This window comes from Phaethon aethereus (assembly GCF_964289735.1).
Source record: "Phaethon aethereus genome assembly, chromosome: 23".
In the NCBI taxonomy this organism is placed as follows: domain Eukaryota; kingdom Metazoa; phylum Chordata; class Aves; order Phaethontiformes; family Phaethontidae; genus Phaethon; species Phaethon aethereus.
This window is the reverse complement of record NC_138599.1, coordinates 742,241-757,587: the sequence shown is the minus strand read 5'-3', so window position 1 is coordinate 757,587 and position 15,347 is coordinate 742,241. Positions and strand designations below refer to the sequence as shown.

General features: G+C 58.8%; 2 protein-coding genes across 4 annotated transcripts in view; one reads left to right on the top strand and one right to left on the bottom strand.

Annotated features, from left to right (window-relative positions):
* Window positions 1-3,644: 3,644 nt before the first annotated feature.
* Window positions 3,645-8,295, bottom strand: PAFAH1B2 (platelet activating factor acetylhydrolase 1b catalytic subunit 2; the record flags this gene model as incomplete). The annotated part of the gene is made up of 6 exons (XM_082009894.1): window positions 3,645-3,923; window positions 4,573-4,695; window positions 5,463-5,579; window positions 6,439-6,528; window positions 7,239-7,326; window positions 8,267-8,295. 6 exons carry the CDS (start codon window positions 8,293-8,295, stop codon window positions 3,645-3,647), a joined length of 726 nt encoding a protein of 241 aa, XP_081866020.1.
* An 846-nt stretch (window positions 8,296-9,141) lies between these two features.
* Window positions 9,142-15,347, top strand: part of SIK3 (SIK family kinase 3) — a gene marked incomplete at both ends in the record, with an annotated part of 80,131 nt that continues 73,925 nt past the window's right edge. For all 3 annotated transcript variants that reach the window (XM_082009893.1, XM_082009892.1, XM_082009890.1), the window contains one exon: window positions 9,142-9,231. The remainder of the gene's footprint in view (window positions 9,232-15,347) is intronic.

The following is a 15,347-nucleotide window of genomic DNA, read 5'->3' as shown; positions in this document are numbered from 1 at the left end:
CAAACGTCACGAGACGAGAGCGCTGCTGCTATTGTGCACTTTATTTCTACAGGTCCTCTCACCGAGGATCCCAAAGCACTTTTCAGAGAGCCTGCACACGGTTTCCAGGTTACGGGTGGCGACGCCGGCAGCAGATGGAAGGACTTGCGCGAGCACAGACGGACGCCCGTGCAGGAGCTGGAAGCAGAGCTCCAGCCGACTCCTCAGCTGCTGCCGGAAGCCGAGCATCGCCTCCGCCGGGACGGCTGCGAGTTGGGCTGCGTGGCGACGCGCGTTCCCCGCGCTTTTCAGGGCTATTAAAAATAAACCGCTGAGTAATCAAATACAAGCTCGCGTCCCGTCGAGGGCCCAAACACCAGCTACCTGCACCTGCGGAGCACTGCTTACAGCTGCGGGTACGGGACCCCCAGCTCTGCAGGGCGAAAGGGGAGGAAAAACAAAGGGAAGCAAGCCCCCCGACAGGGCCGGGACGAGAAGGGGTATTAAAGGGGGCCCGAGGATGCGGCTGAGCGTGACTCCGGAGCTTTGTTCGGCAGCTCTGTCCCCGGCGCCCGCAGCAGCGGCACAGAACGGGTCAGCGACACGGAGAGGGAAGGAAAGACGCGGGCGCCAAGGCGCGCACACACACACAGGCTGCAACACGGTGGGGTGAAACATCGACATTTATATCGCAATACGCACTAACAGAGCGAGTTCTACCAGCCGACGCGTTTTTGCCAAAGCAGAATCACAACTGTTCCGTCCCGGGGAGGGCGCGGGGTGGCGAGCGGGCACTGCCTCCGGGCAGGGAGGGCAGCGCATGGGGAGGCTGCGGCCTCCTTCACGCCGCGTACGGGCTTCCCTCGTGGAACCGGGGCGCTGGCGGAGGGGAGAAGCCCCCCCTTCGTCCCTGAAGGACGACGCGGCGCCCGCTGGCCGGGCAGGGGCGGCCCGGCCCCGGCCCCAGGGGACATCGGTCGCCCAGAGCTGGAACCGAAGTTTTTCTCCACGCCTCGCGACGAGGCGCTTGGTCTTTAGTACCGGGTCAAGCACAGCTAAGCCTGAGCGGAGCGGAAGCCGCCCCGCCTTTCTTTACGCAGCACCAGCACGTGTCGGGGCCGGTGACGGGAGCAGAGGAGGAGGGCCGCGAGCACTGAACCGAGCGTAAAGCGCGGCACCTTAGCAAGCCAAGCCTAAGCAGAGCCGTCCGTCCTCAGGCGCGCGGCGGAGGGCTCGGGAGCCTGCCAAACCTCTGGGTCCGCTCGGCACCGGGCCAAGAGGGGCTGACTCACAGCCGGGCGCAGCCTCGGCTGCACGGATGTCGAGCCGAGAAGTCAGAGCGTTTCACCGGAGAGCACAGGCCTGCTTAGCATCTTTTCAGCCGAGCGCAGCAAGGGCGGGGAGGGAAGCAGGGAGGCATAGCTTAAACCAGCGCGCCGCCTCCTCACGCAAGCCTAGGCACCCGAAAAGCTCTCAGGGAGCAGAAGGTCTTTCATCCCGTCTCCCCAAGGGGTGTGCCGGGGGGTACAAGTCCTTCCCCCAGGAATCCTCCGCCGCAGCGTACTCCTAACGCTCGATTGTGCCCTCGCCCTTGTCCCAACTTCTCCAGCGAGCATCTTCTCGGAAGCCTGAGCAACGTTCCTGAAAAGCCCGGCCCGCGAGGCGGTGGAGCTGCAGAGCGCAGACGCCGAGCCAGCCTCGGGGAGCCGCATGTCCCTGCCCTGCTTTGTGGGGGTAGGACCGTAACCCCTCCTCTACCGCAACCGCCCGCTTCTGACCCCGGCGAGCGGAACGCTTCGTCCTTCCTTCGTCTGCGTGCAGACCATGTACACTGGAAACAAAACACACACTACGCATGCAATCCAGGCGGAAATCCTGCTCGGAGCAAATCTACAGGAAGAGGGGAATGTAGTGGGGACATGAACGTATTCCTTAATGCTAGGTTACAGACTGCGTTAAACACCAGCACCCTTTATTATAAAAAAGGGCAGACAGACTATATACAGTACCTACGTACTTCCTTGCAGCAGGGCACAGCAAGCAAGCTGGACGCCCGAACACCCCTCCCTCGCGACGGGGTACGAGGCGCCCGCTAAGAAGCCGTCCGTTCCTCTGCGATTTACCTGCCGAGAGGAGCAGGCGCGACCGCCAGTCCCGCTTCGGTGGGAAGCGCCGGAATCTGCGTCGGCGCTTCTCGGCCAGCCACCGCAGCGCGAGCCGCGGCGAGCGCGGTCTGCACAGCACCGCTGCGCTCCGACTCCAGCAGGTAAGCCAAGGAGGAACAGACGCGCTTTAAAACTGTTTTATTTGCAAGTACAGTTACCTATTCATCTAGGGCTCTGCCTTTCGGGCCCAAGCCCGTTTCCTTCTGAACAAGAGCACCTTTCACTTTTAAACGAAAGGCTGCTTTCGGATGATCGTTACTAGACTACAACCGGCCCTCGGGACAAAAAAAACCCAAACCGAACCCCGGCCTAGTCGCAGCCCCTCTCGGAGGGCACTTGCCCCGCCGGCTCCCCTGGCGAGAGGCAAGGAGCAGCGTCCAGGGCAGGAAAAGCTACACCTCCGACTTGGCTTGCTACTGGAAGAGGCTGTAGTTGCTCGAATAAAATGCTTCTACAAGTAAAAGGGAAGCCGTAAAGAAATATACACCTTGGAGTCTGTAAAGCTTCGGACCGATTCAGGCCTTGCAGACAGGGGCTATTCATGCGGGTCTCCTTCGGGGAAAAAAAGGATGCAACGGTCACACTTGGGGGAAAAAAAAAAAGGAACACGACACAGCACTGCAAAGAACCCTGTGGCACGGGCATCTCGGAGGAATGAATCGTCAGTTCCAGCATAGCGAGGAAGTGACTGCCTTGTGTGGTGTTTACCGGATAATTAAAATCCTAAACTGAGCAACTGTTAAAAGCCAGCGACACCAGACACGGGCAGGAGCAGAGAACAGGACAGCCGGCAGCACCTGACCGAGGCTGCCCCTAGGGAAAGCTACGCCGCGGGAGGAAGGGTGCCCTGGCTAGTAGGCACGGTGAAAGAAGCACAAGAACAAGCACCCGGGAGTGTTACAGGAGTTCGGTTAACCCTTCGTTTCTTTACATTTCTGAATTCGTTTCATGCTGCTTCAGAAAGGAGTGAAAAAGCCACATGTGTCGCTCAAAACCCCCCAGCAAAACGAACAAACGAAAAGCTCCAAAAATCTTTAAAAGGTGGGACTGAGTTTGGAAAGGTGCATCTGTTCTGGCTTTTACAAGTGGAATGTGATCCTTGCTCGCAGGCTAATACACGGAGCGCAATCCCTACGGCCGGGGACGGCGAGCCAGGAGCTGTGCGCGGGCTGTCGGAGCCAGGCTACGGGGGTTCTAGGGCAACCACAGAGCAACAAGACACGAGAGGGGCACAGAGCGACAGTCCTGTTCTCAGTTTAAATGAGGAATGGTTTAAAAGTAAAACTCTTCAGCTAATTGCCTCCTGCAATAAAACCAAGCAAGCCGGCCCTCGTACGTACAAGACCAGTTAAACATTAGCCTTCCCCCTCAAAACACTAGGTACGAACATCCGGTAACATTCTACAATGGAAAGTGCTTTAAGAAAGAAGGATTCTGTAGTGCCAGTGACAAAACTGATCTGATGGGCTGGGTGACGTTGCTAACGCTGGCGTCAGCTGCTCAGGCCAGGGCAGCTCGTTTCTCCTCGGGGGTCTCCTCCAGCAGCTGCATGATCAGTTCATGGAGGGGTTTGCAGATCTTTGCGTAGCCCCCTCCCGTCAGGTGCAGGAAATCGAACATGTCGTGGTACGAGATGGTGCCATCCGAGTGCACGAAGCCGGCGTCCACGTCCAGAAGCTGGACGTTGGGCAGTTTGGGGAGCGAGGCTTTTAGCAGATGGTTCACCTTGGCGTTCTTCTGCCGCAGCGGGTTTGGCTTCTCTCCGCGAGGTAGCAGGCCCTGGCGCAAAGGGGAGGCAAAAAAAGAGCTTCGTACGACTGACGGCATACCGACGCTTGCTCTCCCTTCCGCTTCAGGCTGCCCTTCGAGACTTAAGGCGTCTGTGACAAGGGGAACTCCTCCCTTGAATCAGACTCTGTCCGTTCGGACCCAATCTGAAACGCGGCTGAAGGAGCCAGGCGAGCTACAAGCACAACGGGCACAGCGCCGGCTTGCTCTTCTTTTCCCCCCCCCATCCCTTAATATATCACTTTGTGCTCTTTGTGTGAGCTTTCCACAGCGTACCGAACGCCATCGCCCAGCTTCTCGATAGGAGAGGCACCGGCTCACCTGCCAAGACAAGGAAGCCACTAGGATTTCCAACCCCAGCCCGGATCTGGGCACCTTTTTCCCCCTCACAAGACTTCCTCGATAACATTCCCAAGCGGGACGGCGCCGCCGCTAACGGGAAAGGCCAGGCCCATCTCCGGAGGGGCTGAAAGGACGGCTTCTGCAAAGCCGAGGGAACGAGGGGAGGCACGCAGAAAGCAGGAGATAAATAAAGCGGCTGCCCTCCCCCGTAGCGCTCGGCGACTCCCAGCGTCGCAGAGGCACGGTACAGAGACCACGGGGCTCCCTCCGCGCAGCTTGTTTTCTCCAAGAGACATACCAGAACAATGACTTTGGCCTGTGGCTGCTGCGTGTTTATCAGGCGCACAATAGCCTCGATTCCACCTGCTACTTCTTCTGCTGTGTTTTCGTGATTATTTGTTCCAACCCAAACAACAATGACCTACGAGGAGAAAAAAACGTTGGCAACTTTCTCAGAACAAGTCGTAGCAGGCTCGCTGCCCCCGAGAACCCTGCATAAACATCATCTGCGCCCAGCCAGGTAGATTAAGTCAGGCTTAAGGGTAAGCCCGGCCCGCAGGAGGTCTTCAGCTCCTGGGTTACACCCATTTCTGCGGTTCAGCCCTCAGTACAGACAAAGAACTGGGACTACCAAAGCTTCTCTGGACAGCCTCGGAGATGTCGGAGTCCACCCCGTTGCGGAGTCTCCTGGCCAATGTAGCTGCAGGAGTCCAGAAGAGGGTCACGTATCCTTACGCAGTATAGCATCAGCGCCTTTGGGGCAGGGACGAGCGTACGGCTCCGCTTTTTATTTCAAAAGATCGTGAACTGCTAAGTGGCGGGCTCGAATACGAGCGACACTGCCTCCCTAGCTGGGAGACCGCCTCCAAGCTACGCCTAGAGGTAGTAAATCATAGGCCTGACGAACATTTTCACCAGGACTAGAAGGCCGCCTCTATTTATTGCTGATGCCCTCCGATTCGCATATTCAGCGGGGTAAACCACGCGTATGAGAAGTACAGCTCCGTTCCCAAACGCTTCTGGTTTAGCCAAACACCTTTCGATACCCGACGCACGCCCAGTGCCAACGGCTGCTCGAACAAACAGCTCCGTTAAGAGTCAGGGCCCGCTCGGTTCTGCACCGCTCAAGCACCAAAGTCTCTTCTAAGTCAGCACAGGGCTGCCTGCGGTTTGGTTTTCTGCTTCTACCTTCGGTTTAATGTTCTCCAGTTCACCGTTCTTCAGCCTCCATAGAACGTGTCCTGTGGTGTCTCCGCCAATCCCAAAATTCAACGCATGAAGGGGTGAGAAGAGCTCTCGCCATATCTGCAATCAGAAAGCAATTTGCTATTTCAGAGCAGCATCCTGACCGGGAAAGAAAGATACTACGCAGGCAAGCGACGTCTTCAAAGTACCCATGAGGCTTCCTCCGAAACCTCGCTCCCGTAAAGGGCACTGCAGCGCAGGACGAGGCTTTACTTGGAGGCCCCGAGGAGATGGAGCCGCTGATGTTCAAGCTCTCAGTCAGGGCACAAAGGAAGGGGAAATGCTCTCCAGCAGCTATCTGCCCAACTTGCCAGAGACACAGAGCGTGCTGGATCTGCTGCAGACCCCCGCGTCCCTAGCCACAGGGCTTCTCAAGAAGGTGTCTACGACCTGGAGAAATCCTTTTCAGCACCACGTGAGAAAACTAGAAAGAACAGATCACCCCGGGAAGCAGCTCTCGCAGAACAAAGCTGCTCGGTTACTGCCGCGGCCGAGCAGCAGAACTCTTCTTTGCCCCAGCAGGGTTTTAGAGAAAAGCCAGTGTGCCAATGCCTACGGCAGCCCAAGTGCTAGAGGGTTAAACGTGTTGTGGCCACGCAAGACAGGCCTACGGAGAGTTCGATGGCGTGCCCTGAGGAGTCTGGAACCCGAGATTCAAGGAACTAGCGAGGGGCTGTTGCACGTGTGTCAAACCGTAAGTGGTCAGTAACGGCTTCAGAGAAAGACTGCAAATGACCGACGGAGATAAACCGGCGAGCACTGGGAAGTGAAGGAAGCAGGGCGAAAGAACAGACCTGAACGGACAGTGGTAAAATCAGACCGGAGCAGAAGAAATTATCAGTATCATCATCAGGTACTGGGCTAAAGAGAGAAACGCTCCAGTTCCTGCACCCCACCACCCTCCTTCCCTTAACAATACCTCATACTGCTGAAGCAACTGCACCATGGAGTCACCCACGAAGAGCACGTCAGGCTCCTTGTCTTTGCAGTCCAAGACAAACCTATTGTGCTGTTAAAAGAAAGCAGCGAGGTAAGCTCCAACCCATCGGCAGCTCTGCTGCAGGACAGAAGGGGACAGTGGCCCAGCCAGTTTCCCCCGCTATTCCCTCCAACGCCCCCCTCTGCGTTAACCCGCGAGCCGCTGGACACTCCTCCCGGCTGCGCAGACCCCCGCAACCATCTCTGTTCCGGTGAGAGCAGCATCCGCACGCTACCCACATGTAAGCCTGTCAGGCTCCCGTTACGTTCGGCGACTACAGAACAGAGAAATTAACGGTTAGTCACTGCAGCGAGTGTCCTCTGGCTATTTCTCCCTGTCTAGGAGGACGTGCCGCAGCAAGGGGTGGGCAGTCCAGACGCTTCGCCTCTGCTATTTTCAGCTTTGTCACTCCCCCGTGAAGACGCACGCTGGAACGCGCCGCTTCGCGCTCTGTTCAGCAAAGGGGCTGCCGATTTCTCCCGGCTAATGGGCCAACTGGAATATTTTCTGAGGTGGTTTCACAGGGCAGCTTTTGGGTCATGCAACGATGCCGCTTTTTGCCTTGCTTCATCATTCCGAGGCGGACACGTACCGAGAGTCGGCCAGCTTTGGGGCAGCACAGCCGTTCCGACCTTGGAATGGGAACTGTGGCCAGACGGGGCCCGTGCAGCACTCGCCCGACAGCCCCCCAGCCAAGAGGGTTCACAGCCACATGTGACCGCCGCCCCTCCCCGCCCTACCTGCGACATCCATCTGTCATCTCCCTGAATATCTTCAGCGGCATGCGGAACTGCGGCTGGATTGGAGTCTCCCTGGCTCATTCTGTTCCTGCGGAAAGAACATTTTAGACCAGCTGCCGCCGCGGAAAAAGGCCAGCCAGAAACGGCCGCACTTCCTGACGCTCACAATTCGTGCCTATGCCTGCGCGCACTGACTTCTGGACTACAGCTACCTACGCCTGACTCCGCGCGCGGCCGCCAGATCGGCTCTGCGGGCAGTCCTCCTGCCGACGGGACGTTCCGGCAGGCGGATACAGCGTTATGAGAAAGCTCACTTCAGGGGATGCTCGGCAGAAGCACACCTCAGCTACGCAAGGCTCTAAGAACGTAATAATAAATGCAAATAGTCTGAGGATTAGCCCCTATTAGTATCAAGATATCCAGCTTACAGCTACTGAGCTGGGCAGTTCAGGTGGATTAGCTGCCTTCGGGGGACAGGGCATCGCAGCGGTGCCGATCCCAAAGGATCTAGACCGGGAAGGGCGTGGGGCAGGCGGCTAACGCTTCCAGCCGCCGCCCCGGGCGGGAGCGGAGCCCAGGCCTTCCTCCCGCGGCCCGCAACAAGCAGCAGCAAAGAGAAGGCCGCCGCGGCACCGGGCGCTGGGCTGAGGCCTGGCTGTAGAGGGGACGACCGGGCCCCCCGCCCCGCCGGGGGCGGTGCCGGCGCCCAGCTGGCAATCATCGCCGGGCAGCCTTTGTAAGGGCGGGCCCCGCCGCCGCCCCCGCCTGCAGAGGGGAGCTCCGCCGCTTCGGGCGGCGCCTCCCCGCCGCCCGAGCCCCGCCGCCCGCCCTCCCAGCGGGCGGGCGGGCGGACGGACGGACGGACGGACGGGCGGGCGGGAGAAGGAGCCCGGCGTCGGCTGCCGCCGCGGGGCGCGGCTCGCCCCTCCCCCCCCCCCGGCCCCGTTCTCCCCGCTGCGGAGGGGCGGGACGGCGGCTGCCCCGGCGGGGCCGGCTACCCGCGCCCGGCCCCGGCCCCGCGCACTCACGGCGGCTGCGGCTCCCCCCGCGACTCCATGGCGCTCTACGGGCGGGCGCCTCCCTCCTCTCGGCCCGGGCTCCCAGCGCGCCTGCGCCGCCCGCCGCTTCCGCTTCCGCCGCCGCCGCCCGCCAACCGCCGCGCGCCCCCCCGCGCCGCTTCCGGCCGCGCCGCCGGAAGTCCCGCCCAGCGCGGCGGCCGGGCTGGCCCCTAGGCGGCGCCCGGCCCCGGCGGCCTCGCCATGACGTCATTCTCCCGGCCGTGACGTATGCGACGTCATTCTCCTGTCGGCGAGGTGAGGTGTGCCCGGGCTGTGAGGCCTGTCCCGTCCCCCGCAAACCTCGGGGTGGGGGGTTGTCCCTGGAAGCCGGGGGCTGCTGCTGGGTGACGCCTGGCCGGCCCGGAGGGGCGTCAGGGGTGAGGTGTGACGCCACCGCGGCGCGACCGCTCCCCGGAGGAGTGGGGGGCGGGGCGCGCCTGACCGCTCCCCGTTTGCGTTTTCCTGTGGGTTCAGTCTGGAAACCGCGGAGTTTTGCGCTGCCGGCGCCTCCTGCCCTCCACGCGGGGGCGCCCCGCCCGGCCCGGCCCCGCCCCGCCGCCAATGCGGAGCGGCGGCGGGCGGTGACGCGCGGGCGCGTCACGGCGGCGCTGGCGTCAGCGGCGCCGCCCCCCCCCCGGCGTTGCCACGGCAGCCGCCCGCCCTCCCGCCCCCCCGCGGATGAGCTCACGCGGTGCCGCAGCCCCGAGGGGGGGGGGTTTGCTCCTCGCAACAAGATGGCGGCGGCGGCTGCAGCGGCGGCGGCGGCGGCGGGCGGCGCGGGGGGGCCCCCCCCGGCCCCGCGGCTGCCCCCGGCCCCGCCGCCCCCGCGGCCCCCCGGGCCCGCCCGCATCGGCTACTACGAGATCGAGCGGACCATCGGCAAGGGCAACTTCGCCGTCGTGAAGCTGGCCACGCACCTGGTGACCCGCGCCAAGGTGAGGGGCCCGCCACGCGTGGGGCGGCCCGCGGGCCTCCCCCTACCCGCCGCGGGGGGCGCGGAGGAGGGCGCTGCCGCCCCGCCGCGCGTGGGGCCGGCGCCGTGGCCGCGGGCGGCCCGGCCGGGGCCCGCCGGCGGTGCCCGGGGCCTGCCCCGCCGCGGGTGACGGGCCGCAGAAAGCCCCGGCTTCTCGCGTGAGCGTGGGGTGGCTGGCGGCGTCCTGTCGCTCGGGGCGGCCCCGCGGTGACTTGGCTCCGCGTTTGTCCCGTTCTCCCCGGGGAGGAGGAAGAGCTGGGGGGCTTGGGCGGGCGGGGGTGCCGGCCGGCCTCCCGGCGCCTCGGGGTGCAGGGGGCTCTGCCTTCGCCGTCTTCCAGGGCCCTGCAGCCAACCGCGAGGAATAACGCGAGGAAGGCACCGACCGAGCCAGCGGTTGGAGCACGCAGGTGTCTGCAGGTACCGGCGTCCCTCCTGGGCCAGCGGCCCCGCCGCTCCCTTTGCCCGCGGAATACGACGGGAGACCGGCAAGGAGCATGACCGCCGCCGCGATGGCGGCTGTTACGCCGTGGTGAGGGTTTGTCCGGCCGCGTATGCCGGCGCGGGCCGCCGGCGGCGATACCGAAGCCGCCTCCAGAAACTGCTGCAGGCTGAAAATTGTGATGGAAGCAGAAGTGGGGATGGGAAGGCAGCCGGGAGCGGACGGGCCTTAACCAAATCCCGCTCGCCTGTGCGACTGCCCTGCCCCCGGCTGCCGTAGGAGCACCTGGGAGGCCGCCGCAGATGGAGGCCGTGCCGAAGGCTTTGGCCTGTGTGCTCTCCTCGTCCTCCTGTAAATTTGGAGACTCGCGTTGTATCGAAACGCTAGTGTAAACCCACAGTTAGTGGTGTTGGTTGGAGCTCTGGCTTTTTGCCCAGGTAACTAAGTAAAATGAATTTCAGGGGCTCTTTAAAAGTCGGTTACTTAACATCGCCTGGACAGTTCTTTTCGGAATTGGGTTATATTCACCTACCTCGTACAAACGTGATGTCTGCTTCTGTGCCTCCGCGCGCTAGGCGCTACAGGCTAAGCCGCGCTTCGGCTGCGGTTGTTTTCTGCAGGGCTTGGCCCTTGCTTTCCCCAATATAAAGCTGGACTTTGCTGATAGAAGCGGGGGCAATAAGCTCAGATGCTTCAAACGCGGGAGGTTGAGCCTCTTGAGTTGAGCTACAAGCTGCACTCCTCAGCCTCCCCCGTTGCGTTGGGGTTTCTTTTGAGTGGCGCTAACAGAAACGAAGTTTGCAAAATACTGAAGCGGAGACCGTCTTTTGTGTGGGAATAGTTGATTTTTTTTTTTTTTTTTCTGAAGAACAGCAAAAGGGGCACGGGTTTTGTCTGGAAATCCTCCTCAACGTTGAGAGGGCTGAGGCTGGGTTTTACACGTTGCTGATGGGTGATGGAAGGGGATGCTAAGCATGACAAACTCGTGCTCTGCTAACCGGCAGCTTACCCTCGCTTCTAGTGCCGTGAAGTGCCCGAGGGTGGTTTGTCGGCCTTAGGAAGTAGCGCAGCTCTGATCTGGTGGGGTGGTAGACTTGCTGGCTGCCCCTGAGCCTCGCAGGGCGTGCCAGTCGCTGCGGCGGCGGGCTCGGTGTGCTTGCCCGTTTCTCTGCGCCGCTGCGGGGAGGAGGTGCAGTCCCTCTGAACTCCGAGCGCTCTCCGAGACCGGGGAAATACCTGCGCTGGAGCCATCTGTTCGGCCGTGCCGGTGCCTGGAAGGCTGAGCTGGAGTAGCTTGGAACTGAAACTTGACCTGGAAGCTTTCTCAACGCTGAGGTCAGGTTTCCTTCCAAACCCCAGCCCGTGAAGAGGAGTGCGAACAGATGGGTGGTTTCTTGCCTGCAAACCCTGAGCACTGTTGTTGCAGTGCTTTTTCCTTCGCTGATGGGGCCCTTGCTGCCGACTCTGGGAGAGGAGTGGGGAAGGAGAGAGGAGCTACTTGCTTTCAAGCTCTGGGACTCGTGAGGGAAGAGGGGAGGTGTCAATGCAGGATGCGCTAGCAAGGGCAAAGGCCTCTTTGAATGGCAGCAGGAATAGAAAATAATGCCCCTGAGAGCTTGTCTTCTTCACGGTGGTACTTTTACCAGTTTGACTTAATGGAAGCGACTGAGAAGAGAGTAAAGCCCTGGCAGAATGGTCCCACTTACTGATCCGAAAGGAGCTTTTGATCGCCGAACGCAAAGGTGGCCCGGTTGCTGAGCGTGCTGGCAGCCCCTTCCAGAGGTGATCCCTCCCAGCAGTAGCTGTGTGGAAGAATCGGGCCGTGTTCAAATATAGCCACCAAATCCCTGCACAAACTTGACCCCGTGTCACAGTCTCTTAGAGAAAAGCTGGTTTGCTCGTCACCGCCCCTCCTTGGGAACTGCGCTCGTCTGCTGTCTCAAAAGGAATTTCAGTGCGAAGAACGCCCCTGTGAGCTTGAAAATAGATCGTACCTTGCCTTTTTAGACCTTTTCAAGAAGGTGACAGTAGTGACTGCGTAGGCTTGTGTCCGTTGCTGCGCCCAAGTTTAAAGGTGGTCTGTTGACGGGCCATTGGGGTCTCTTTTCCTCTCCTATGGGCGTTTACCAGGCCAAGCAGACTTTGGCATGGCCTCTGAAGATAATAGCTTGGCCGTTCCTGGCTCGCGTCCCCTTTTCCCCAAAGAAGAAAAGCAGAGAATACTTTGGTGCCTGTTCTCCCCTTAAAGGACCGGGATTTTCCTAGTCCTTTTGAAATTGCGGACTGCATTTATTTACAGAGAGGAGAGCGTGCGCTGTGTGCGCCCGGCTCTAATGGTCAGGCACATATTGCTGACACGGAACATTGCACTTCACATGTAACTGAATTTCACAAGTTGAATGTGGGTCAGCGGTGTTGGGGACACTAACGAAAGGGAATGTTAATCATCCTAAAGGGCAGGAGGCCTGTATTCATAATTGTCCCTGCTGGAACCGATGAAATAGAAGGGAACAGTTGACAATTTATGTATTAACCAAGCCAGCAATTTACATTCAGTCCCTGGCGACACGAAGTTGGAATCCTGTGCGCTGTGAGAGCGCTGTTCTGATGGCCGGACAGGAACCGGAGCCACTTCTCTGTCTGGGATTAATTGGGCATCTCGCTGCATCTCTCCTTTTCTGTTTCCTGCCTTCTGTCCCCCTTTCCTTTGTCTCTTCTCATCTTTCCCAAGAAACCCTTTCTCGTTTCTCTTCTAAAAATCTTCTGAGGGGCCTCCTGAATGAATTGTTTTCCACACAATTTCCATTTATAAATCATCCAAGCGACTTCATTGGAATTCCAGCTCTGTTCAGACATGGGAGTTTTTTAAAGCTGTGTTTTTTTGTGAGGGTCGATGGCGACCGCTCACATAGGGGCCTTCGTGAACGCATTCTGGAGCGTGTGCCTTACCTTTCCCTGCTCTTTGGATATTGCATTTCAGTCTTCAGGAACTGTTGAGGATGAGGAGGGAGGAGAGGGACCGCTATGGCTGCTGTGCAATGCTGAAAGCTCTCTCTGCTGCTCTTGTTCCTTCCCTGCCACTGTAGCGTGACTGGGGACCCGGCCAGATCACGCAGCATACCTGCCACGGTTGAACTGCTCCTCTGATGCTGTCGCAAGGAATACCCTACTGTAAATGTTAAGCCTTCCCTTATTCTGCGAGTTCAAACCGTTGCGCCGCATGTAGTGAGCATTTTGTTGGGAGCTGAGTATTCATTTTCGCCTCCGTTTTTCTCTTGAAGCAGAGATAAGAATTCACAGTCCTGGGGGAGTGTGGCTGCCTCCTGAGTCCAGTGATCCTCCTGCTGTGCTGCCTTAACTTCTTCCAGTCTGGCTGTCTACTTATTTTTGAGTTCCTGAGCAGTTTAAATAACAGCTAGGTAACGGGCAGAGCTAGGAGCAAGTTTGACTAGTTGTGCCTAACAGCATCCTGATGAAGGGGCTACCTGGAGTTGACTTATCAGATGGCAACCCAAAACCGTGATGCTTTCTTCCTTGGCAGAAGGTAGCCCTTCTACCAGCACAAGCAAAATTGGAGAAAGGCTAGCGTTAAGCTGATGTTTTTTCCTAGGTTTTTAAGGAGCTGAACCTTTTCTGGAGGATGGGGGGCGTCTCTACTTTTACTTGGAGAGGATGTTCCCTTCCATCAGAGAACCAGCGTAGTTTCTGTGGTTTCTCCTTGGGTCCAGAGTCGGAGTCCTCAGCAGAACAAATTTTGCACTGGAATTTGTGCGGTGGCCACAGTGGCACTGAAAAATCCGTCTTGTGATTGGCTTTGTTGGTAACGAGGTTTTGCTGCTCTGGAAGGAATCGGCTTCAATTTGGCACGCTTCGGGCGCTGAAGCGGGAGGCTCAAGAAGCCGTGACGACTTGTCTGGATTTCTCTCTCCTCAAATGTGAAGCACGCTCAGCCTAGCGGGTGGAAAAGTCTCGGTGGCTGCTCTGTCCCGCTCTTCCCTGCCTCCGACGTGCAGCAGCAAGGCACGCGGCTCTGGGGATGCCCGCGGATCGCATCCTCCTGTCAGCGCGCCGAGCGTGATCGCCTCCGAGTAGGCTGTGTGCCGCTGGGCTGTGATTCTTCGTCGTCGTCAGGTCAAATGAAAGCTGTTCGACGCTGGTGCTGCGTGTTTCGTAACGAGCCGTGCAAGGGCCTCGCGCGGTCACCTTTGCTTTAATCGTTTTCCTTTCTCTTTTTCAGCATTTGTTGGTGCTTTGCCTGTCCTGCTTCTTATTTCTCTTGGCCATAAGACAGGCTGATGGTTGTGGATCGCTAATTCCTCAGGCGTCTATTATACCGCTGCTCACGTGGCCTTTGTTCTCATCGTTTGCGTGCTGCAGGAGAGCTGTACTTCAGTTCACGTTTGGTGGGCAGATTTAGTAAAAGCCTGAAAGCTGGAAATGGACTTGAGCTGAGCTTAGTTGCCGCAGCGGGGATAAGGGGGAATATTTCTTAAAGCCTCACAGAGGCATTGCCTGTATCAGCTGCAGGCTGAAGCACTGACATCGTGTGTTTCATTACAACGCTTTTCTTGCTGTAGCAAATAACATACAGCTACCAAGAGACGAATGCAGGAGCACGATTAAATTTGACACCAGGCCACTTCTCGCTGAGCCTGAGTGTGAACCTCGTGGAAACGGGGCCGGGAGAGCCAGCCGACAGCGGTGGTGTTCCTGCAGGGGCCGGGTGAAGGAACAGGCCTGGGGCACCAAATGTTTGCTGTGCCGGCGTTTTGGGGCTGCTACGGCAGGAGACCGGAGGAAGCTGGGAGAGCAGAACTAATGCCGGTCAGCAGGGCGGTGGCTGCTTTGGGCAGGTACAGAAATGGCACCTGCGAGGAAAAGTAGTTGCGGCTGACAGGAGCGGGCAGAGGAACGGCTGTGACACAAAAAGGGTCTCTTTTCCGCGGTAGGTGTCTTGCAGGGGTTTTGTCACTGCTGTGGAGGCCTAATTAGGGTTTCCAGAGCCGACGTTCTCATTCGTGTTTGGAGGAGGAATCGCGTTAGCAGGAAATAAGGAAATGGCAGCGTGTTGCTGGGCGACTGGGCTCCTTGGGTGTTAGGTATTTTCACAGGGAAGCAGCAGCTAAGCTCCTTTTTCCCCACGTACCCTTGCTGGGTCATGTATCGGCCCTGCACAATTGCTACAGAAATCCACTAGCCCAAGCGGCTCGCCCCTTCTCACTCTCAAGACTATTGTGTAATGACAGTGTATTTTCCCCCATGCAAGTAAAGCTTTCGGAAGTTGCTCCAGTGTTGCCAACGGAGTAGAAGTTACAGTCTGTAGTGGAAGCTGTCCCTGGCTGAGGAGATCCTCACGTGAATCTTGATTCCCCTTGTGATGGGCGCTGCTGTCGGTCGGTCCCGCTGTGCACGCGTGGCGCCAGCAAGGTGCTGCCTTCAGCTGAACGTACGCGAGCGAGGGTTAAACTGACTCGAGTGTCTCCGTTTGGAGCTTGCACAGGTTTCAGTAGAGCAATTTGGAAATTCTCTAGTTAAGCCATTGCACTCAGTTATTGCAGACAGGGCCCTTCTGCTGATCACAGTCCAGGGGTTTAACATGCTGCATTAACACTTAAATGCAAAAACCGCTGAAGGCTGAT